This window comes from Podarcis filfolensis, assembly GCF_964270895.1.
Source record: "Podarcis filfolensis genome assembly, chromosome: 7".
NCBI classification, from domain to species: Eukaryota; Metazoa; Chordata; class Lepidosauria; order Squamata; family Lacertidae; genus Podarcis; species Podarcis filfolensis.
The window spans coordinates 45,824,094-45,848,435 of record NC_139603.1 but is presented as its reverse complement, the minus strand read 5'-3'; the positions used below and the strand labels follow the sequence as shown (position 1 = coordinate 45,848,435).

General features: G+C 40.3%; 1 protein-coding gene and 1 long non-coding RNA gene across 3 annotated transcripts in view; one reads left to right on the top strand and one right to left on the bottom strand.

Annotated features, from left to right (window-relative positions):
- Positions 1-24,201, bottom strand: part of YES1 (YES proto-oncogene 1, Src family tyrosine kinase) — a 30,264-nt gene extending 6,063 nt beyond the window's left edge. The window contains exons 1-10 of one of the 2 annotated variants that reach the window (XM_083622608.1): positions 23,536-24,201; positions 12,223-12,495; positions 9,475-9,558; positions 7,327-7,426; positions 5,955-6,053; positions 3,201-3,304; positions 2,957-3,106; positions 2,618-2,773; positions 2,049-2,228; positions 3-79 (exon numbers count right to left, since the gene is read on the bottom strand). In XM_083622608.1, the coding sequence (XP_083478734.1) occupies positions 3-79; positions 2,049-2,228; positions 2,618-2,773; positions 2,957-3,106; positions 3,201-3,304; positions 5,955-6,053; positions 7,327-7,426; positions 9,475-9,558; positions 12,223-12,487 (1,215 nt within the window). In that variant the 5' untranslated portion in view covers positions 12,488-12,495; positions 23,536-24,201. The remainder of the gene's footprint in view (positions 1-2; positions 80-2,048; positions 2,229-2,617; positions 2,774-2,956; positions 3,107-3,200; positions 3,305-5,954; positions 6,054-7,326; positions 7,427-9,474; positions 9,559-12,222; positions 12,496-23,535) is intronic. The other variant, XM_083622607.1, reaches the window with a different exon arrangement.
- On the top strand, positions 14,466-17,546 carry LOC310766481. The gene is made up of 2 exons (XR_014550189.1): positions 14,466-15,514; positions 17,357-17,546. It is a non-coding gene; the product is annotated as an uncharacterized lncRNA (long non-coding RNA).
- Positions 24,202-24,342: the final 141 nt, after the last annotated feature.

Genomic DNA, 24,342 nt, shown 5'->3' with positions numbered 1-24,342 from the left:
ACCTGAGCAGCCATATCCACCAACTGCGGAAGCTTTAAGTATTTTCCTTCTCCTTCCTTAAGAAAGTCTAGCAAGCTACCTGCAGAAAGACATTAGTGCATTTATTTAGGTGCAGCTGGAAACTTATACGAGACATTATTAAAGTAATTTACAGGGAATAGTTCTAGGCTGTTTTCTCAGCTATGGAATCTGTTAGCATAGATAATATTCTTTGCAAAACACAGTAGTGTCCAAAACACAATGATTTCACATAATTTTGCAAGGGACTCAGTTGAAAATAGGGTTGTCTCAAACATATTGCACAAACCTAACACTGACAGAATCAAAACGAAGGAAATAGATAGAAGGGACTGCAGTGCTGCTACTGCTGCTAATGCCTTGGGTTTATCTGGATGAGTTGGTTGACCATGAGACTCCCCAAAAAGAAACCACCTCCATAACTTTGTGAGGCACCAATTTTACATCACATATACACAAACAAACAAGTGACCTGTGGAAATGGATGCAAATGTAGTATTGATTTATCTATTAGTCACAGGCAGCATTCAAGTAGAGCTCTCCCTCTTGCAAAGAGACTGGATAACCAGAATCTGTACAACAGCAGTTTCTACATTTACAGCAAGCAGCTAGGAAAATAATGGAACTGAAGCCAGTTAAAATTTCATCTACTACTGCTATGCACCTGAGTGCATAGGTTTTCACCCACTCATGTGCATTCACACACAGAAGGCAACATTAATTGACAATTGTTATGTTCGCACACAGCACTAAGTTAAGTCATGGTTGAGCACTGCATGGAGATGCTGGAATGAGATTCATGCGCCCAATATTTTTCTCCCACGCCACTAGCATATTGTTGTTTAAAAATCAAAGATTGTGGTTTATAACTTTTTAAAACTTTAAACTCTGCATTATGAAACTAGCTTTTTAAACTAGTTCATATGCAACAACAAGCTGGGATTCTGTGAAAATAAATAATAATAATAATAATAATAATAATAATAATAATAATAATAATAATATTTTATTTATATCCCGCCCTCCCCAGCCAAAGCCAGGCTCAGAGCGGCTAACAATAATAAAAGTAACACAGCATTCTAAAATCAATATTCTAAAATCAATTCAAAATCAAATTAATAGCAACCACTGGGCCAGAGTTCTACAAGGATCACCAAAGGAGGATGCCAGACTGTGTCTTGGCCAAAGGCCTGGTGGAACAGCTCTGTCTTGCAAGCCCTGCGGAAAGATGTCAACTAAATGTTGCCAAAATCCTCTTCTGGGCCACGTGGAGGAGACCGAAGGGGAGGGAGCACAGCAGCCTGTGTCTTGGCCTCATTTCAGCTGATGCACCAAGTGCTAAATTGGAAACAGATCAGCATGTCCCTCCCCATGTCTGCAGTACAAGAACTATCCTTTAGTTTCAGATGCAAAAGACTCTATGAAGTCAGACTGTATCTGACATATAGGCTGAGTTTGCACAAAGCACTAAACCACAGTTTAATGTTATGTTCATGAGCTTTGTACTTGTCTCTTCTCCCTCACTTTTCCTTCCGCATAGCTACAAGGGGGATATTGGAAGTATTAAGACTTAAGACATAATGACAAACAGTGGTTAGTTGAAAATGGAAGCAAATGCTTCCAATTGCCTCATGGTGGTCACAACCAGATAAGAAAGGACGGGGGATGCGTGAACCTGAGACTTGTGCATGTAACACTGAACTATTGTTTAGCATTACATACAAAGCAGACCCTGTTTTAGAAAGTCTTATCTGAAATAGTTTTAAATGAATCTTTATTTTATGTAGCAATAGGACTGAAGCAAAATACTGATGCCATTTATATATAGGTTCCCGGAAATTTTCCCTAATAGAAAACCAAACAGTTAAGCAGTTAAAACTGTGACAATGTAAGAAAGAAAAAAGAGAATATGTCAGTCTTTTAAAGACCAGCAGATTATTTACAAGGGAGACCCAGCAAACCAAACAACAGAATTTACAAAATATTTCCATTTCAATCTCTTTTGTATCCATGTAAGAAGAAACAAGTACCTTTTGTCATGAATTCAGTGACTATGTAGATTGGCTCCTCAGAAACAACAGCATAAAGTGGAACAAGTTTATCATGCCTTAATTTCTTCATTATTTGAGCTTCTTGTAGAAAAGCTTCTGGCATCATTGTACCAGGTTTTAGTGTTTTGATTGCTACTTTTGTAGTTCCATTCCATGTTCCTATGGAAGCAGTGCATTATACTGTCAGTTACAGCAGAGAGAGATTTTCAGAATCTAATAAATAAATGGCATTACACTAATCAGTTACCTATAACTGCTTTCTCTTTTTTTACTTTGAAAACTATATTCAGAATCATATTAAAATCCCTTTATTCATGCTTCATGAACTGATGAGCAGCGTTAATCTGAATCAGATCAATGGTCCACCTTGTCCAGGGTTGTCTACATTGATTGGCAGTTGCTCTCTAGGGCCTTAAGGCAGAAGTCTTCTTAGCCCTCCTTCCAGGGATCCTTTGCAAATGGGAGGAGCCAGACTGAACCTGGTTTCTTCTGCATGTAGAGTCTATGCTGCACCACTTAACTATGACCCTTCCCTGTGCAATGCTTACCCATCCATACTTCGCCAAAGCATCCTTGACCCAGCTTAACCTCTAGCCGCAAAGACTCTCTAGGAATTTCCCAGGCATCTTTTGCTAAACCTTGTGTCTGAGGTTTCACAGTTGGGCACACAGTTGTTAATTTATGACACAGGCCATCAGCATGATCTGGTAATTAGAAGAAGAAAAATATCCCAGATAGTCACATTTTTCAACAACAAAAAGTCATTTCCATAAATTTTCTCATTAGACCAAAAGTGCTCTATATACATCTTTTAAGAATATTAAGATCTGATTCTATATATTTTCATTTCTGCAGGTATATACGAAGCTGGAGGATTTAAGACTTACCTGTATAGTGCTTGACGAGCTTTTGCAAAGATTCAAATTGTGCTCTAGTTGTTATGTAATATCCACCATTATCAAGTTTTCTAATTTTGTAGTGTTTCACATTGTCACCTCTAACCTCATCCCAGTCACGTATAGAAAGGGAATAAGCACCTTGAAAAAAAAGGTAAAGTAAAGTTTTGCTTTTGTCAATATATTTATAAACAATAGTTGTTTGCCCTATGAAATAACAAAATTAATGATATACCTTTTGTGGTTTCACTCTCACGGACTAAGAAAATACCACGTTGGTTCCCAGGATTTAAAAGTAATCTCTCTGCATCTTTCCTGCCCATCTTACCAAAATACCATCTAGATAATTCAAAGGAAAAAATATATGGTCAAATAAGGATTCTCTTGCAACAGTCTGGATAATATTGCAGTATACAGAAACCATTTTACAAAAAAAGTCAATTGCATCTCAAGTGATAAGAATATGGCTTTCCACACTGATCCTACTATAAACCTGCAATATTTTCTATTTGAACAGGAAGTATGGTTTCCTTCTTTATGGACTATGGTTTAACAACCATGGAAATTGTCCCAAAGGCCCAATAATAGTGTAAGTCTTTATTCTTATTCTTGAACTCTAGCCACTCTCTCATACCCCATGGCAAACTCTTTTGTGGCCCACAGTTGTGGAATGACATGGGGGGGGGGGTTAACTGCTCAATTAAAATAGTTAAAAATTCCACTGGTCTAATGCAATCCCTGGTTTTGCTGAGGCAGTCTTTGGATTGTAGCTTCAATGTAATTTTGTTCTTCCCCTACATTTTTTCATTTAAAATTCATTGCTTCATTGTAGTTTTGTGGTATTTTTTAAATGTCAAGCATATCAAACAGTATTTTAAAGCGAGGCAATATTTATAACTATTTATTAATTTTGAAAACACATTATGTTATGTGTGACATATCATTTTGTATCCTATCATATCTTAAAGACTCCTGCCTAGCATAGAAACAAACATTAAGCAAGCAACAAAATTAAACTTATGCAACTGAATATTTATAGATTAAAAAATAAACTATAGACATGGTTCCTTCTCATAATAATAATAATAATAATAATAATAATAATAATAATAATAATAATTTATTTATACCCCGCCCATCTGGCTGAGTTTCACCAGCCACTCTGGGCGGCTTCCAATCGAGTGTTAAAAACAATACAGCATTACATATTAAAAACTTCCCTAAACAGGGCTGCCTTCAGATGTCTTTTAAAGAGAAGATAGTTGCTTATTTCCTTCACATCTGAAGGGAGGGTGTTCCACAGGCCGGGTGCTCATTCATACCGAGGTATGCAAAAGGAGTATTCTGCTAGTTCTAGCTTTCCCCATAACCCAGGTGGGAATGAGATAAGACTGTAGATGGGAAAGCTTTCTAAAATTGTCTCCAGATTAATTTAGATATTATCCAAGTTCTCCTGGGGGGAAAAAACCCAAAAAAACTGAAAATATTTTTCCAAGTCAAACCAAACGTCCAATAAAAAAATTAGTGCCAGCCTTTGATGGTCCTATCAGTCCACCATACTCAGCACAACTCCTCTTTCCCCTCTTCCCTACATTTACCCAGAAATCTGGTAGCAGCAGTGGAAGTTGTAGAGAGGGAGAAGAAGAGGGGGGTATCTCTTTTCTCCTTCTTTCATTAACAATGCGCTGGGTACAAAGGCAGAGTGGTCATGTGCAATTTAGTTCTCCCAAAGGTTGCTGTAACTGTAGTGCCCCACAGGAGACTTTACCTGTCTCATATTTCCCCAGGCTTACTGTCATGTCAGGAAAACAGAAGGAGAGAAGGAACAAAGCCTTTCTGCTTAATTTTCTCCCTTGCCCTATGAATGCTCAGTGCTCCTGCTGCCTCCTTGCAAATGGTAAATGGAATTGCGTTAAGGGGGAAGCCATTAATTCTTCTCCAAATTTGATCGTGACCTGAGCCAGATAAGAATTTGGGAGTCCTCAGCTGATGTGGTGTTTAACAAGTTCCTTAAGTTTGCATCAAAACCTGGGTGAGGATAACTTCAGCGCCATCATAAGATGCAATTTCACCTATTCCTAAGATCACTATGCATGCCAGAGGACTTAAGAGAGTGGATTGGTGGCAAGACAAAAACTGGTTGTCTAGTACGCAAAGCCTTTTTTAAAAAGCACTTAAAAATGCAGCAACACAGAGAGAGAAAGAACTGCTTTCACCCAAGATTTAGATAACAAAGTATGGTTCATAGCAACAAACACTGCATGATAAATAAATTCTTGGAGTATCTATGTCAAAGGACTTGCTAATGCATGAGTCATCAACCACTATTATTCAATTCCACCCACAGCAAGTTAATGGAAGGTTACTTTCATAATCTACAAGTAGTACTCCAGCACTTTCCCAATGGAAGTTTAGCCATCTAGCTGTGTTCCATGACCCTGTTGCCCTTAGTAACTAGGATAGAATGTAAAAAATATTGGTAAATATAAAAATCTGTTAAACAACACAAGCATTGTAGAGCATTCTTCTATCAGCATTAGATTAAGCATGTGCAATAATCCTTCATATTATGTGGGGCTTCAGTTCCAAGGGTTGCATGTTCATATGAAAATCGCAAATAATCAAAACCTTGGAGCCATCTCATGGCTAGTGGGTGAGCATGAGAGAGAGTAGTTGAATCTGGCCCCAAAGCTGTTGTAAATGGTATCTATTAATAATTTAGCTTCTCCCTTACCCAATATCTGCAGGCTGTGATGGGCCAATAATTGCATCAGCATCTACACATGCAAATACTGTTCCCAAAACTCTGGTGTATGTTATGTAAATATAAGCTAAAATATAAACAATGTTTATTAAGAGATTGGTTTCATTTAGTCCCTCAAGGCACTTGGAATGGGGAAATCTTTCGTCTGCCTATAAGTCTTCTGCCTATAATTCTGTTGAAAGGTTATGGGTGAAATGACTGACCAAGGACACAACAATGCCTTACTCTTCTGCTTGAATGGAGTCTGCAGGAGCTACGTAATTGCTAGGAATGTAGCCACTCTTTCCTGTTGCAATTGATCGTGCTTCCCACCAGTCTCCTTCCCTGGGGAAAAAAAGGTATTACACTGAATATACACGAACAGTAAGTCACTTTGCAAAGTGAAATGACATGAATACATAAACTGATCTTCAGTCCTAGCTTAGCTAATATGGCCTTATTGAAATTTAGGAAAATGGAATCTCAACTAGGTTGCACTAGAAACAAGTAAATTTTCCCCTGTTTAGGGGCAATTGTATGCAGTAGAAAGGTCAATTTCCACCTTGCCTCTAGTAAACCTTTGAGCAATAATTGGAAAGGATGGATCTAGAAAATGGATCCTGAAAGGCTCTGGTTTCCCAAGGTTAGGAAGCCCTGGAGGAGACAGAATGTCCTCTCAACTCTGGAAAATAATGGAAAGTGACTTTTAAAAATAACTCTTCAATTAGGGAATAAAATATGATCATCTTCTGAATGTCAAAAAGCAGTTTCATTATTAGAGGAGACTTGGAATCTCAGAAGACTTGGAAGCAAGTTCCAATTTGGCAAAAACTTTCATGATATATGCATATTAGATATAGATAGATAGATAGATAGATAGATAGATATAGATAGATAGATAGTGTGTGCGTGCGTGCGTATATAATTAGATCTACTACCTGCCCTTAATTTTTTTATTTCTTACCCACTCTTCACTGTAAGGTCACAGGATGAGTTACAAAGATAAGATTATACAATTATAAAAAACAAATACAACTGTTACAATTATAAAACACATAAAACTATTCCAAATGGATTAGAACAATATGAATTCAGCAAGACTTGGGTCCCACAAAATAAGAAACCTTAACTGTTATAGGGCACAGAGTAAAGAAGTGCAGCACTTCTGCAAATGGCATAAACTATGCAATGAAGGGAGTTGCACAATTTAGGGGCTGCCACAGAAAAATGCCCTCTTCCAGGCTGCCACTCTCCACACTTCTGACGGTGGTGCAGCTAAGAAGATAATGGTATTGTTTTGGGGATAATCCTGACCCCTAAAATGAACAATGGGTGCAATCCAGTTTCCTTTTGCATCCAACCCCTCCTGCATGCATGGTCTGCATAAAAGTGGCTCCTACCATTGACCACAGATCCATAGGACCTCAAGGGTCATCTAGTCTAACCGCCTGCAATGCAGGAATCTTTTGCCCAATGTGGGGCTCAAAACAACAACCCCGAGATTAAGAGTCTCATGCTCTATCAACTGAGCTATCCCAGTCAGTAGCCATCCTGTCAGCCGACAGCTACACACGCCTAACATGTGCAGTCAGGTCCACAGGAAGCTGAAAATACTTACGTGTTATTGATTATCTGGAACCGTTCACCCTTCTTGAATGAAAGGTCATCTGTAGTTCTGGCTTCATAGTCATATAAGGCCACAAAAATAGTAACACCACCTTAGGAAAAGCAAAAATATGAAAATCAGGTCTTTTGCTAAACAGGAGGCATATAAAGTGTTCTTTCAATTTCATCTTGACGGTAATTTGAATGGGCTGCATCCAGACGAGCTTCATTGCACCTAGGTCCTACTAAAATCCATGTGAAATATTAGTCATGATGTACCATATTGACCCAAATATAAGCCACACCTGAATATCAGCAGCACCTTTAAAATTCAAGGGGGGGGGGAGAGAAAAAAAGACAATACCCAAATATAAGCTGCTCCCTTAAAATTCCACAGGCACTCACACCCATTCCGTTTTACCGTATGTCTGTTTCAGTAGCGATATCATAAAAGCCAATTTTTGGTAAGGTCGTGAATTTAAGCAGCACTTTAACTTTTCCCGGTCTGAATTTGGAAAAAAAATGAGACTTATATTCAGGACAATACGGTAAGTTCCACTTACTGCAATGGAAACTGAAAGCAATTTTCTTGATCTGGATCTAATGCAATGTCTGTAGGTGTTTTCCAATGGGAACATTGCCCAATTTCAATTTATTTGTTTTAAGAATTCTGGTTAGCTCCTACTGCTTTAATACTCAAGAGCTGAATTTCACATTATGGTTCTACTACAGGCTGACTACATTGCATGCTTAAAAACTCAAGAAATACGGCTCTACAATAAATGACTGGGCAAGGGTTCTAGCTGTACGTTTACCATGTGTGTTCAGACCCTCAAATGTCCTTCAAACACTTCAGGACAGTGGCGTAGCGTGGGTTGTCAGCACCCGGGGCAAGGCAAGTAATTTGCGCCCCCTAACCCGTGGATTTGCCCTAACCCCCAGATGTTGCGCCCGGTGCGGCCGGGCCCCCCTGCACCCCCCACGCTACGCCACTGCTTCAGGAAGGAGAAAAAACAAAATAGCACAGTTGAGCTTTGTAGGAACTCCATATATACACACACACACGTGTGTGTGTGTGTGTGTGTGTGTGAGATGTGCTTCAGTGACTATTTCTTACTCCAACTGCCAACTGGAGAGTAGCAATTAAGTTTGAAGAATAAGGAATGCAAGTGACACAGATGATGGCACCCTTTCTAACTCAGCAACTCCAATCAGCAGACATATCTGTTTCCCATTATTGAGCCCCATGTTTTCCTTTCTCCCCATAGGCAAATAAGCTCAGCACACACAGAGGCCATATTTTTCCAGAGCACACAAGATGCCAGAACTAAACTTCCAGTGTGAATTGCAACTTTCAATAAAAGATGACAAGAACAAGATAGTGCTGTGATCACTATAATGGATTGTAAAGAACAATTTAATTGATTTTTCTACAGATGGTAGCTATATATTCTCTCATGGAATTCAATGCTTTGGCACAATGCTTTCAAATGCACATATTTTAATATTGCAGATACATTTACTGCAGTATGCTTTATTTTAAGACTCTACCACAGTTCATTTCAGGAAAGGCCTCAAACTGGCATTTTGTATAGATCACATTTCAAGAAGAAGCAAGTATCAGTTCAACAGAAAATACAGGCTGCAAACTCTGCCCACATACATCCCTTCACTAAAAACAAGCCACCTCTTCAATTTTGCTGGGTTTCTTTAAGAAAATTCCTGAAGTACAGCACACGCTATGGATAAACTTCTTAGATTTTTTAATCTTTATAGTTGCAGTTTTCACAGAGCCCTCAAAGTACAGTGGTACCTTGGTTCTCGAACTTAATCCATTCCGGGAGCCTGTTTGACTCCCGAAACTGTTCAAAAACCAAGGCACGGCTTCCAATTGGCTGCAGGAGCTTCCTGCACTCAATCGGAAGCCGCAGAAGCTGCGTCGGATATTCGGCTTTCAAAAAACGTTCACAAACTGGAATATTTACTTCTGGGTTTGCTGCGTTCGGGAGCCGATCTGTTCGACAACTAAGCCATTCAGGAACCAAGGTATCACTGTAAATACTCAATCTCAATTTAGTTTAAGAGAGAACTTTTTTTTTACCCCTCAGTGGTCTAAGGAAATTCATTGTACACACATATGCGTTTCCTCCTAAAGACTTACACTGAGTACAGATGATCATTGTTGTAGAGTGATTTCCTGTTACTGCAACCATATTATCCCCTTGATCCAGCAAAACTAACATAACTGTCGAAACATAATGTGTGAGGGTGGGGAAATTTCAGCAGATTTTTTTTATAGAAAACCCTTTGGGGGCTATTCAGTTTGGATATTTTTTTTAAAAAAGGGTTGGAACATGACAGATATTTGCAAAATAATGAATGAATGAAGCATGAATTCTGCAAGCAAATATGCATACTGGAAGTACCCATAAATCCAAATTTGAAGAGAAAGCGGAACTCTAGTCTCCAGACGTTCCATTCCATGTGTGGCTTCGGTTGCTCTGTACTGGAATGTTGGCCTCATTATGAGGTAAATGTGATTGTTATGTGCAAAAAGGTCTAATTTTCAGATTTTTCTAGTAATCAGCATGTCTAGAAATATATATAAAATATCTATACACTTCTGTTTTCTGGATAGCGTAGAAGCAGTGATGTGAGGTTGGAAATTTTCTTCTATATTTTTTGTAGAAGTTTCCCCATTTCTAAAAATGAAGTGGTCCATATAATTAATTAATAGCATAAGGAATGGATGCACCACCAGTCAAAAGAGCCATTTCAAAGTTGTCACCTTTTTCCCCAAGTGACTATCCCATGGATGCTCATTTAGCACACAAACAAACACATGCCCTAAATCTTCAGCAGGGTTTGGTTCAGACATATCCCAAGCCAAATTGGGCTGCCAGGGACAGGTTCAGTGCTGTTTAAGGTGAAGCAGGTGTCCTCTGAGGCATCCTAAAAAAAGTCAGTGAAGCCTCATGGCTGCTTTGAAGCTTCAGAGGTCCCAGAGAACTTAGAACTGCCTCCTTAAAATCATAACATTTCCTCAAGATCTCCAAAAAGGACAGGGGGAAGGGAGAGTAGAGGGTGCAGTTTTGTGACTAACTGGAAAATAGCTTCTCCAGGGCTCTTCTTTTTTGCTTCCAATCATGGTGCTTCTGCGAGGGAGAGAAGTGTCAACTAAGCAGAAATCAAAAAGAAAAGCCACAAACTGTTTTTCATCTATCATACTTCCCCACACCTCTCCTTCTATGCTCCATGCTGTTTTCTACATAAAGGTAAAGGGACCCCTGACCAGTAGGTCCAGTCGTGACCGACTCTGGGGTTGCGACGCTCATCTCGCTTTATTGGCCAAGGGAGCTGGCGTACAGCTTCCAGGTCATGTGGCCAGCATGACTAAGCAGATTCTGGCGAACCAGAGCAGCGCATGGAAATGCCGTTTACCTTCCTGCCAGAGCGGTGCCTATTTATCTGCTTGCACTTTGACGTGTTTTCGAACTGCTAGGTTGGCAGGAGCAGGGACCAAGCAACGGTAGCTCACCTCGTTGCGGGGATTCGAACCGCCGACCTTCTGATCGGCAAGTCCTAGGCTCTGTGGTTTAACCCACAGCGCCACCCGCATCCTGTTTTCTACATACTGACCCCCCCCCCCAAAAAACACAGAAGGATAAGTTAGTTCCTTTCCGGCAAACACTTTAATAACTGCCCATCCCCTTGTACACCCCCCACCCCGTGCCTATCCTTATGAAATTCTACATATTATTTTGGCATCTTTTGACAATGCCATTTTCAGAGAAATTCTTCAGAAAAGCCACAGGAGTGATATGCAAGTCTGTTCTTTTCTGCCTTTAAAGACATTCCTTGCACAACCTGCCCTGCACCTATCTGTCTGAAATTGGGGGTGGGGAGGGAGGAGGTCAAACCAACATAAAATTCCATCCACTTCTGTAAAGAAATAAAAAGTATATGCATCCTCTTAAATAAATTAGCAAAGTTTAATTGCACCTAGTGCAAAAGCCCCAAAGCCTCTCTCTAAAATTTGGTGGGCTTCATCCACTTAGAAAGTGCTATTATGCCTGCAAGTTCCATCCACTGCTGTCAAATAGTTAAAAATGCAGCCATTTGTTGATATTTTTGTTACAATGAATGGGGCCATATGAAGTATTGGATTTTCCAAGGTGATACAAGGTTTCATTTCTGAGCCAAAGCAGCTCATGCCCAAGGTGGTCCCTATCTCAGCTCTACTGTCTCCAAGTTACTGGAAAGTTATTATCTTAAAAACAGAAGGGTTTCCATATGATTTCTTCATTCAATTCAAGTCCCTGTCTTTCCCTAAGCCTCTAAAAGCTGTGCAGGTCTCAACCACTCAACTCTAGCCCATGCCAAAGCACCACCAAACAATTCTGAATTCTGCAGAGAGAGTAAATCAATATATGACATTTTCATTTAAAAGGTAACATTAGATGTTTTATTTCCAATGATTTGAGTGTAGTCATACAACACCTGCAGATCCACTGATTCCCTATTCCAGCTCTACTGTCTCCAAGTCATGTTTTTACTTCCAAGGCATGCTTTCCATTAACATTTTCCTCCTGCCATCATTATATTTTTAAATACAAACTCATAGTTAAGTCAAATTTATTTTTGAAGTAATGCCCATCTGTTAGATCACTAGGCTACACCTGCGTGAAGTACAGGTGATTTCACTGGTCAGAATTAGTTTAAGCTTTCTCCTACATTGCTTTATAATTTCCAAAAAATACAATACCTTTTTGACCAGAGACCATGTGAGAGATTAGAAAATGAATGGGTAGACACAGTATAGACCAAATCACATGCAGCTTTTGGTTTAGTTAATTCACTCCTAAGGGACTCTGCTGGAATCTGGAGTTAGTTTTGAAATGATGCTCACCTGTTAAACCGCTAGGATATGGACATGGCACAGATGAAAATGAGGAAGATGCTCCTCCAAACGGTGTCATCCCAGATGGCCCACCAAAAGGAGTCACGGAATGGCTGTTAAAATTAACTGATGATCCCTTTATTGCAGGTGACTGGTTTGCTTGGGTTGGATCTGTTCCATAATGGCTGGCATGGGAAGTAATGGGTTCTGGAGCATTCTCAGTCCTATATTTCATTGTAGGACTTTTATCTTCCTTACTTTTAATACACCCCATGGTCTTTTCTGTAGAGAGAAAGATAGCATCACTTTGATATGTCAATATTTAAATAAGTTATTCTTTCTTAAGTCATTAGATAAGTATTTAGAACAAATTGGAGATCTAAGTGTCTGAGGCTTCGACATCTAAATTCTGAAACTGGATGGCCTTCCTGGTGAATAAAAAGGTGAATTTGTTGACAGCAGAGTTCATAATTTTGAGCCTGGTTGCAATTGTATGGCCTTATTACACTAATAAAGACCCTTCGATCTCTGACATAAGTTATTTTCAAGCTATTGGACTCACACCAATGCACTGGCTGACCCCTGTGAGAACAGGATGATAGTCTAGATAGGCCATTGGCCTGATCCAGCAGGCTCTTCTTATGTTCTTAAGTACATAGTCACACAGTGCAATATTTAGCAGCCCTTTAAGTTAAAAACTGTTATAAAAAGAATACAAAAAAATAACATTGCATTTTAAGGCATCAACTTAAAATGGACTATTTTAATAACCACTCTTGCAATTTTATTCTCTAAACATTAAATAATAATAATAATAAACAAATCCATGCTAGTAATTTCACATCTTTAAATTTAACATCTCAGTTGTGTAAGCTGCTTCTACTTGCCATTTTTACAGAGGTAACCGAGTTCAAAACCTGCTGAGGAAAGAAGTCCTCAGTACTGATAAACAGTACTATTGAACTGGTGAAGTTCTATGAAGTTAATGCTAATTAATTTGAAAAAGATAGATAAACTGAAGTAGGTGAATCCTGGGCATTGTTGTTGGCACAGCCTTGGTCATGTTTCTAGGATATGCTAGGTGCACATGGTTTTTATTTATTTTTTGTGTTTTTCTTCCCACTCCAGCTAAGCACCTGTAGAATACGGCTGCTGTTTTGCCAATGTAGCAGTGGTGCAGCTCTTCTTTGATGTAATATCAGTATAGGATTGCTCTATTACTTTAGTTACACAAAGTGTTTAATTCCATTGCCTCTGTAGAAATGGTAAGTAGTTTACAATGTTCCACCTCAGATAAGCAGTTTTAACAAGGTATGTTATTATTGTTTATTCTTCCAGGTTTCTGAAATATAGACATTATCAGCTATGTGATGTTACATGAATGCTGATGAGTAAATATATTGATTTGTGTATGAAGCATTACATTATTCATACTTTTTACTTGCAGGTTAGATACCGCTTCAGCTTTGTTTGGGATTTTAGCTTTTTGTGTGCAAAATTGGCAAATCAGAATGGGTTCAAGTAAGGTAGGAGATCCGTGTGGAGGCCACCCATATGTAGCCTTCCACATCTGCATGTGGGCAACTGAGATCACAAATATATGATGTTTTTTTCAAACTGTTTAGAAAGATTTAACAAACAGTGTGTTGTAAATTATTATATTCACATTTAATTAAATGGGGTACTTATCAATTTAGTGTTTTCATATAGTAAGAACTTATGCCAACATTAACTGACAGTGTCTTTTTACTAAACTCTTTCACACTTGTGCAAAGTTAAACCAGTTTGGAACTCTCTCTGCTAGCCAATTGTCTCCTTAAAGTATGAGTCCTATTCACTGAGTTGAATTGCTTCATTAAGGGACAGTTGGCTGGCATGGAGAAGACTGAGCAGACTGACAATGTGCTTCAGTTACAAAGAAACTGCAGCAAGATTTTCTAAAAATCACACTGGGTCTCTCAATAAATGAAGCTAGCTGAAGAGCATACAAATAAAGAATGTTTCCAGGAGAGGCTGAATGTTCTGTGGCCTTCTGACTTAAACCACATTAAAAAACAACAACACAAAATATGTATTTGATTTATTTGAAAATATGCTCATGTATATTAAATATATTTCCTTAAAAAAGGCAGTTATGAGACCCCTAAAAAAGATATCTCTAAACCTCAAAATTCTGTATAATTATTGACTAAGGGCCAACGTTCTCTTCTTGGACAAAGAGCCTGATTGGGTGTTTACTCCCATTCTCCAGACAAGTCATAGATGAAACATATTAACCCATTTCGCTCTGACTTCTAACCTGGTTTTGGAAATTAAACTGCCCTGGTTACTCTGATGAATGACAGATGAGCTGCAACGCTGCTCATTCTCTCAACAGCTTTCAATGACCATATTATCCTTCTGATTATCAACCATCTGGGGTAAGAATTGGAAGCACTGCATTTTGTTGGTTCCACTCCTACCTGATTGATCAGTTCCAGAATGTGGTGTTGGGAGACAGTTGCTCTGCCCTGTGGTATTTTTGCTGTGGAATTCCACGAGACTCAATCATTTCCAATATTGTTTAACATTTATGTGAAACCACTGGAAAAGGTCATCAGGATATTTGGAGTGAATAAGTATACAGTCCAATCACAACTCATACGCAAAATCAAACATAGCAAAAAGCTGTCTGAAGTCCTGTGTGGAAGACCTTCCTGTCCCCACTGGTTCCCTAGACTGCAAGATGAGTGGGGAAAGTAGTGAAGGCAGAAAGAGGAAGAAGAAACCTGGTTCCCTCAGCTGTGAAAGGGAGGAGAAAGGCAGACAGGGAGAGAGGCAGGCAGAAGCTGTAGCTCCATTCTAGCTATTTTGTTTTGCTTGTAGCTCTCTCTGTTGGCCTTTCCAGAAGCCCATATTTCTTCTTCCTCCATCTACCTTTGTTTCACCACTTGTTTCCGAGTTGCCTCCTACATCAGGGGGAAGGTCACTGCTGCCCTCAGACCAAGCACATATAATTGAATTTTGTGCAAATAAAATGTGTGTGTGTGTGTGTGTATGTTGTGATCATACTGTATTGCTGACGCTGAACTCCTTCTTCTCAAATTATGTTCTGAGTAAGTGCACAGAGTAATAAAAAGCTTGAATGAGAGCCAAGAAATGGAATATTTGAGTCTTAGGTGCTGTTGGTTGGTGAGAAACTTGTTAAATGGCTGACATGAAGCAAATCAGATGGCTAGTTTTGCAGAAACGAAAATCAATTGATGTACAGAAGATGTGGACACTCATGCAACACACTTAACAACGAGAAGAAATGTGCAAGGTAGGTCATTTCCCTTCAGCAGGTGCTGATGTGTATGTACCATGCCCAATCTAGAACAATTTTCTTTTTGAAATTTGCAAGAATGGCATTCCACCATAAACAAAGTATTATTCTGAATTCAAAGAGCTTATTGTTCCAGCCATCATTCAGCTCCTGCCATAGTATCATTGGTCAGTTAGTTCACTGCCTTTAGGTCCAACAAGCCTAGAAATCTAATAATAAACAACATGATAGACCAGGGAATGAAGTTCAGCTTAGAGAAGATGAAAGAAAGAAGGGAATACGAACTCAAACCAATTCAAGGCCAACAATGAACTTTCATGACTGAAGTATTATACAGAGTTGCCCAAACCCAGGATTTTAACTTAATTTCAAATAAACCTCAACAGTCCCACAATAAACATAGATTATTCAACGTGGAGTTTTTGTGCTACCATTTGATGGATGAATGCTACTCCCACATGGTCCTATGTCTCAGAACAGTATCAGCATAACTATTATGAGATTAATGATGTTTCAGTTACAACTGCATATGCCATTCAGGAGGTGGCTCTGCCCATGTAAACCAAGCAAGCAAATGAAAGTGACGAGTCTTCCCCAAGTGATGGAGATGGTATTACTGAAGCAACAATTTGTTGTTGAAAAACAAATTGAGGTCTAAGTGCAAAGATTGGAACTGAGGAACTTTGAGCAGCAAACAAGTTTCCTCGGGCTGCACATACTGTTCCAAGAGGGGTGGTCAATTAGGAATCACAGCTTAGCAACATACTCCCAAGAGAGCTGTGCATAATGCAGACTCAGGGATGGCTCATGCTTTGTTGGCCAGGAATGCAAATGGTCAGCTGGGCCTTGTTCCTGCCATTCACCAAGGTGGGGCTTGAATTTACATTTCCTGTTTCCCAGTATTATTTATGCCCTAGATTATGGACATACTCCTGGGAGGGTGCAGGTATGGCTGCCCTTATTGCCAGTCCTAGTTCCTCCCTTCCCATGAAGGCAGAAGGCTCCTTCTCCCCTTCAGTAGGTATAGAGCCATGGGTACTGTGAGATACTGCCATCTTTCCTCCACTTTATGTTGTACATTCGAAGGAGTTGTTACTTTTAATGCAAGAGCATAAAAATACTGAAATCTCCCATGTGCAATGATTTCTGGTGCTTCAGAGTTGCAGGGATCTTGTTGTTTCCATCACAGTGTAGATTGCTTTTGGGTGCCCGTGTATCAGGCTATGCTTTACATGTGTGAGGTGGAAATGGAAAATGTCATGTGCTTCTATACTGTGTACAGATCGGTTTTATCTATGCCTAACTGACAGGTGTCAATGGCATGATGCACCATGATTGTCTGAGTAATACTGACTCTCACCAATGGGGCCTCAACTGTTATAACTTCTGCATTCTGCTTTTGAGCTATTTTTCTTTGCCCTTTCAACTTTTTACTGTGTAAATTTATGTTCCTGATTAAGTTGCATCAAGGCTACCTATGCTGGCCAAAGTAGGTGTCTGACATTGCAGGTCAATAGGATTGCCTAGTAAGTCTATAAAAGAGTAAGCTCATTGCTGCAGCAGAAGTGACAGATAAAGGATGTTAAGGAATTCTTAATTCTCGACAAGGAATAATTTGTTCATTGATTCAGAGGACATCATTTTACACACCAGATGTTTTGTTCTCAAGAGCTAGCTTCCATCAGCTTGACGGATTTTTATATTTAATTGCAAAGCATTCAAAATGTGCTCATTTATTTGTTAACAGTTTACTAAACTGTATATGGCTTTTGAAGCACGCAGCAACAAATAATATAGTAACATCATAACAAAATCTCAGCAAAGCATTTTCACCTCTAGGGAGCAACAGAAACAAAGTCATGACAGGAAGAATAATGTTACCTAATTTCCTCTGTCACATACTACAAGAACAAGAACAGAAAACCAGATACTTGTCTGAGGTTTTTGTGGTTATTGCAGCTTCTCCATTCTCCAACTATATCCCATAACACTATGTAGCAATACAATAAGTAAACTTTTGTTCTGACAATCTGCATGGTCTGACCGTTTGTTCTATGGTGAACCTAAATGTTAAAGATAAGAACTACAGAACTCTATTGGCTTTCTGGGCATGTGTTAAGACATTTGCCTTGTCTTTTCTTCTTTTTTGGAAAGGATATCAATTATTTTTTCATCAGTCCCATGCATTTTTTAAAGTTCTCCACATTATATAGAAATGTATTCAAATCTGCACCAAGAAATACAGCCAAAGAATTCTACTTGTGAATACACACTATTTTATTCTATATATTAGGAAAGTGAGTGACCCAACTGCAAATATGCTGGTTCCCCAGACTGGTTGGGGAGCGGAGGACAAGATTAATCTCCACCAACAAAGGAACCTCTAGGTGTACAAATGCCCTACACTTTTGAACCCCACTTCCCTTGTGCAGTCCTCCAAACCATCTTAACCCAGAGCTACCTTCATGACATCGTCAAATACTGGCAGCAGACAGAGTACACAGGTACAAACAGACCTTCAGTTTCCAGTGCTGGGAGAAAGGAAAGCAATGGCTTCCTACAGGGGGAGGAAAATGGGCTTGATATAAGTGTATCCTCCATCACAGATACTATGAGGCCAATAGCTTTTAAATGCAGAGCAGAAGGAATGCCCCCTGACTGGGATGTGTTCTTGGGATAGAAGGTGGCCTATCTGAAGATCACCTCCTTATCATAGAATCCATAAGTTAACAACAGGGGTCAGCAACCTTTTTCAGCCGTGGGCCGGTCCCCCGTCCCTCTAGACCATGGGGGGGGGGGGGGCGGCGGACTATATTTTGAAAAAAATATATGAACGAATTCCTATGCCCCACAAATAACCCAGAGATGCATTTTAAATAAAAGGACACATTCTACTCATGTAAAAACATGCTGGTTCCCGGACCATCGGCAGGCCAGGCTGAGAAGGCAATTGGGCCGCATTTGGCCCACGGACCTTAGGTTGCCTACCCCTGAGTTAACAGAAGTCATCTCCATTTGAGATAGCGACAGGCCTATCTTGGAACAGAGAGAAGCACCAAAAGGAAGGAAGAGAAAAAAAGAACTATCTATAGGAGCAATTCTGGGATGGGGTGGGGGTGAGGTATTTGCTTTATTACCCAAGATCAAGCAGATTTTTTTAAATAATTTAGAATGCCTGACCATTTTATGTTCAGTTGTTTTCAAGTGGAATACCATCAAGGGGGACTAGTTGTCTATGTACCTCCAGAAACATCAGTACCAGAATATCATCATCTGTATTCTCAGAGACAATGAATACAAAGCAGAGGCAGTGTTTCCAAGACAACAACCTTTTAGCAAAGAATTGTGGTAATCTAAAAGTATTTCTGTCAGCTAAACGTGTGCAATAGGTTAAACAACGTATCCCAAGAACTAGATTTTCATAAGACATATACAATAATGCAACAGTTGTCTTGTTGATTTAAGGTGGAAGGAAGAGCATATGGGTATGGAGGATATTTGGTGATATAATCCCATTCCTGAAAATATTTACTTGATATTTCGCTGACATAAATAGAATTCCTTTCAAGCAAAATTAGTTAGGTGGTGTAATGTTGTTCCATCCCATAATAGTATACTGTTATAATAATCCTGTACTAATATACTTGTGTTGCCAATAATTTCTAAGCAGCAAACTTATTTCTAGGAAAACAATGATCTCAGCTCTCTCAGCTCTTTTTCTTAGCTGGCTTTTATCAGAAATCCCAAACATAAGTATATAAGAACGGTCTTGGATGAAAGTGAATCTTCTTCAGGGCCATAGCTAGGTGATCTTGCGCCCCTGGCAGAACTGTCCAGATTGCGTCCCCTAGCCACAGACAAATTAGCTCTTCTTTCTGCCTCTCCTCCAACGCTGCCCCCTCCACCCATTCAATTCACCCTCTATTTAAAACCATTTCTTATGAGGCAATAATCAATATTTATATTTATGGACATATTTTTTAGCCGATTTTGTGCCTCCCCCCATCGCCTGCGCCCCTGGCAGGGGCCCACCTCACCACCCCCTAGCTACAGTCCTGATCTTCTTTCCCAAAGTAGATAGCCTAAATGCATCTGAGAACCCAAAAAAGCGCATCATTATGGCAAAAAAACATTCTCCATTGCTTGCCAGCAGTAGGGATTTCAAGGCATACAACAGAGGTTTTGAACCTAAGGTCTGGGAACTGAATTTGACAGAACTACTCCAATAGTCTCCCTAGGAAGATGCCTTAAAGACTGCACAAAAATATTCAGCTGACTCCAAATGTCAACATAACATGCACGTAGAAGCACAACAATCAGATCATATTGATGCTTTTAATTATGTTTTATAGATATTTATAGACAGATTTTATTGCACATCATATGCTGTAAGCTGACTTGTTAAATTTTATGAAAGCGTGGATTATAAATTTTCAAGTAAAATAAATACAACACCTATTATGCACTGGTTACACTAGCTTACTTTCCAATTTGTTTCCAAGTTAAATTTAAGGTGCTGGTCCAAATCTTTAAATCTTTAAACAGCCTGGGGGCTGTTTATCTAAAACAGCCTTGCTCTACCTGGTGTGCTTCATATATTTAGGACTACAGGTCCAATGATCCCTGACTGAAGGTCTGAAGACAGTTGTTTTCTAAAATATCTGGAAGTCATTAGGTTGGGGGAAAGTGATCTACAGAACTGCCTTTGCTGTTGCACGAATCAAACATTTAAGAGTGCCCCATCACGATCAGCTCTTTGGTATTCATTAAAATCAGACACATTTGAAGGGTACCAGAGACAGGCCCTTTCTTTAGTGATACCAGAATTATGGAAATCCCTCCCTGGGGAAATACAACAAGCCTCTTTCTTTGTACTTTTGAAACGCAATGCACACTGAAAACATCTTCATTCAGGGAGGCATGATTTTTTTTTTTTAAGATATATGTGATTGCTTTTTATAGATTTTTTTTCAAGTAGCCTTGTGAGAAGACTTTTTAGAAGGTGGTATATTAATGCATCCATAAGATAATAAAGAGTTATTGCTTAAATATAGAAATATTCATTTAAGTCTATCAATATATTCATTGTTAGTACTGCAACAGCTTAAAAGCAATCTTGTAACTTGAAACTTTCACCTAGCAATCTTATCAACACTACAACAGCTGGGATCCAAAAAAGCCTTTAGGCTCAGAAAATATCTCCTACATCCTTTATTCATTTCAAGACTCACCCACACCATAGTACTTAGCACTGCACTGGAGGCTGTAAATAATGCTAGTTTTCCAATCTTCTGAAGAATGGGGAAATAGCTAGTTGGTGGCAACCTTACACAGCTTTTGGAAAACTGGAAGTTGTACTGTGTGCATCCCCTTGACTTTGCATCTCCACCATCGATATTTGACCCCCAAAGCTATTTTGAACTGCTACATGGTAATGCAATCCTATAGACTGGTGGTGGGGTTAACCTTGTTGGGGGTCCTTGGGAATCAGGTTTTTTTGGGGGGGGAGAGAGATAAGTTCCATTAAAAATCTGTGCAAAGGATTAGGTTATAAATTCAAAACCTCAGGTTTTCACTCACTAGGGTAAAACTGTAATTTAGATAGTACAGAAAGTCCTTGGGAAAAACCCAACTGTTGAAACAATTAATGCAAGTCTGACATATTTCAAGCAGTTTGATTAAAAACTAACATATGAAAACCATGAAACATTATCAGAAATCACTTGCTCTTTGAAGACTGTATGGGTTATATTTGATCTGCAACACTATGCTTTGCCTTTATAGTAAATATTGTCTTAACACTTGACCCTGCTAAGCAGATGAGATCTGCTTGGCATTATGCATTTCACCTCGGGGGCTGGGCTTTTTTTGTTTTTGTTTTGTTTTGTACAATCGTTGTACTGCTTAACCAAGGAAAAAAATTTTAGTCAACTAAAAATGTGCCTCTGACTAACCTTACAGCAGCTTTTAAAAAAATTAACAGATTTACTTATAAAAATTTCATCATCTTAAAAGAGGTATTCCATCTTTTCTCACATGTAGGAAGAAATGCCTGCTATGGTATGTGTATGGTATTTAAAACATACGCTTCTTGCTTTCCACGTATTTTACACACATACAGCCTGCATAATCCCATGTTTGTTCTTAGATGTAGTGAGTTCATTGATACTTATTGTCAGGTAAATGTGTATAGAATTGCAGCCTAGGGGTGATATCTAATTAAGTCAGAGAAGATCCACTGGAATAAATGGAGCTACTTTGAATAGGACTAACATTGGATACAACTCAAAGTGATTCATTGATAAACTTATAGGCTTGTTTGATTAAAATTTCTTTCAACGCTAAAATTTCTTTGGAACACTAAAAGTTGCATGTGTTCTTAACTAGAGAACAAGGCCTTCAATACTGATTATTAACTATATCATTTACTCCACTGGTTTTCAAAATAAAAATTAAAACAAAATGCTATTCTGCTGCAAAGTAGTTTCAGACTGTTTTACTCCAAGACACTTCAGTTAATATCTGAACTTGAAATGTTTTTTATTTGACAATGCAACTTTAATATTCCCCAAGTACTGACAACAAATCATTACAGTCCCTCCCTAATCAGCATACTTTAAAAATTACATAACATAGTATCAGAAAATGTGATGGGTGGACTCACAGTAAATATTATATTAACTGTTAAGAGTGAAACTGCTCATGATTAATTTAAGGTTTAAACATGCTCAGTGCATGTATGTAGTGTGAACATATTCATTTCAAAGAGAATTTTTTTTGTTTAGGACCTAACATTTAATAAATTCTTTTGATTGTAAATTCAAGTAAATACTAATTACACTTCAAAATGATGTAGCCTATGGATACATAGATATACTAACTGAAATGTGCCATTATCCTATACATTTTGTATACTGCCTTGTTAACTTAAGCAAGTTCATTATGTCTTCATGTCATGAATTCTCATGACGTTTCTAAAGGAAGTTACTCCCCCCCCCCAGGTGGGAAAATAAAAACCCCAAATGCTTGAAGGAAACCACGGTTGTATTTTGTTCTGTAATAAAAAGCTTAATGATTCTTAAGAGTCATGATCTCTGGTATCATTGTTTGGAAAACAATATACATATATTGGGACCAAAGTGCAGATCAGGAATCAGCTTTTAGTTTCTGAATTCGTTCTGACCCACAACAAGGCAGTTGCAGTTTTTGGGGCTGAGAAACTGACTACTGACTACTAAGAACTGTGCTAAATCCTTTAAACGACGTTGACACTCAAGAGAACAAATGGTCCCGGCTTACTTTATTAGCAACATACAGCATATGCTTGAGGGGACTACAAAGAGAGACTTCATCAACTCACTTCGAGACATATTCCAGGAGTTTAAAAGTTGAGAAGACTGGAAAGGGCGCTTGTGAAGGTTGGAAAGCATAACTTGGTACAGTACTTGAGTTTCCTCTCCTATTTCCTCTCCTCCCCTTGCCAAAACAAACAAAACAAACAAAGCCTAACCAGGAAACTTGTTGGGATCGTCAATCAAAGCAAGCGAGGGTGAAGAGGACCCCTTCTGTTGGGAACAGTTGTTATCTGGCTTTCAGGAGCAAACACAAGCAGAATGCGCGTCTCCTGCCAGGCTGCCACCTCTACACACGAGAAGGGGAGGGAGCGGGGAAGGAGAAAGGGGGGGACACATCCAAACACCCCCAACCCCTGGAAATGAAACTTTTAAAGGCAGCGTTTTTGAAATATTCCCACACTGTTGCGTGATTGACAGGCGCAAACTCTCCTAAAGGAAAGGGGGGAACCCATATGGGCGGAAGGAGTTGCTTAAAAACTCTGGAAGTGGGGAGCAAAGAAGGAAGAGCCCCCCCCCCGCTACCATAAGAAGCCGAGCACTCCCGACCGGAGGGGTCGGTGGGGGGGACGGGTGAGGAGAAGCACGCGGGGCCTAGCGCTCTGCAGGCGCCTCAGCCTCCAGGGAGAGAGCGGGGAAGGCGACGGAAGCGCTCGGGACGCTCACCTGCTTTTTCCTGGGCCCGCTCCGGGAGAAAGCGCCGAGTCCTCCTCTGGGGCGTAGGGCGTGAGGGCGCCCTCGCTTCCGCCTCAGGGCAGGAGGCACCTCCGGCCCGTCGAGTAAAGGGGAGCAGGAGCGCGTGAGGAGGAGATGGAGGCAGGAAGGGGGCGCCCGACGCGACGCCCCCACCGCGCAGGTGCCGCCCGGAGCCTTCAGCCCCTCGGCATCAGCCCCGGCCTAGGGTTCCCCGGGCTGAGAGCGATATCTGGGCGGCCGCTTGGCGAGGCGGCGGCGGCGGCGGCACGCGAGCCCAGGCCGTGGGGAGAGGGAGGAGCCGGGAAGCCAGGGCCCTCGCTCGCTCTCCTTCCACGCGCACCAGGGAGGAGGCGGAGGCGGAGGAGGCGCCGGGTCCCCCTCAGCAAAGCCCGAGTTCACCATCCCGACCTAACATGGCGGCCGGCGAAGACCCGGCGAGGGAGGAGGAAGGGGGCAGCAGCTGTTGCTGAGGAGGGGAAAGTCGGGCTCCCTCGACGAAAGGCGGCGGGCTCTCCCACAGCGCCCCCTGACTCTCTCCCGCTGAGCCTCTTTGGCTCGGCGCCGCCAGGCCCAGGCCGCTCCCTGGGAATCCTGGGCTGGCGGTGCCTCCGGGAGAAGGGAGGCGGCGGGAAGGGAAGCTTTGGGAGCGGGACTCGGGAGCCTGCTGGGAAGAGCAGCCCTGGGGTGGGGCAGGGATCGCGGAGGGCTTGTTTCGCAAGTTTATTCCATAATGACGACGACGGCGTTGTGAATGTAATGTTAATATAGGAAACTTTA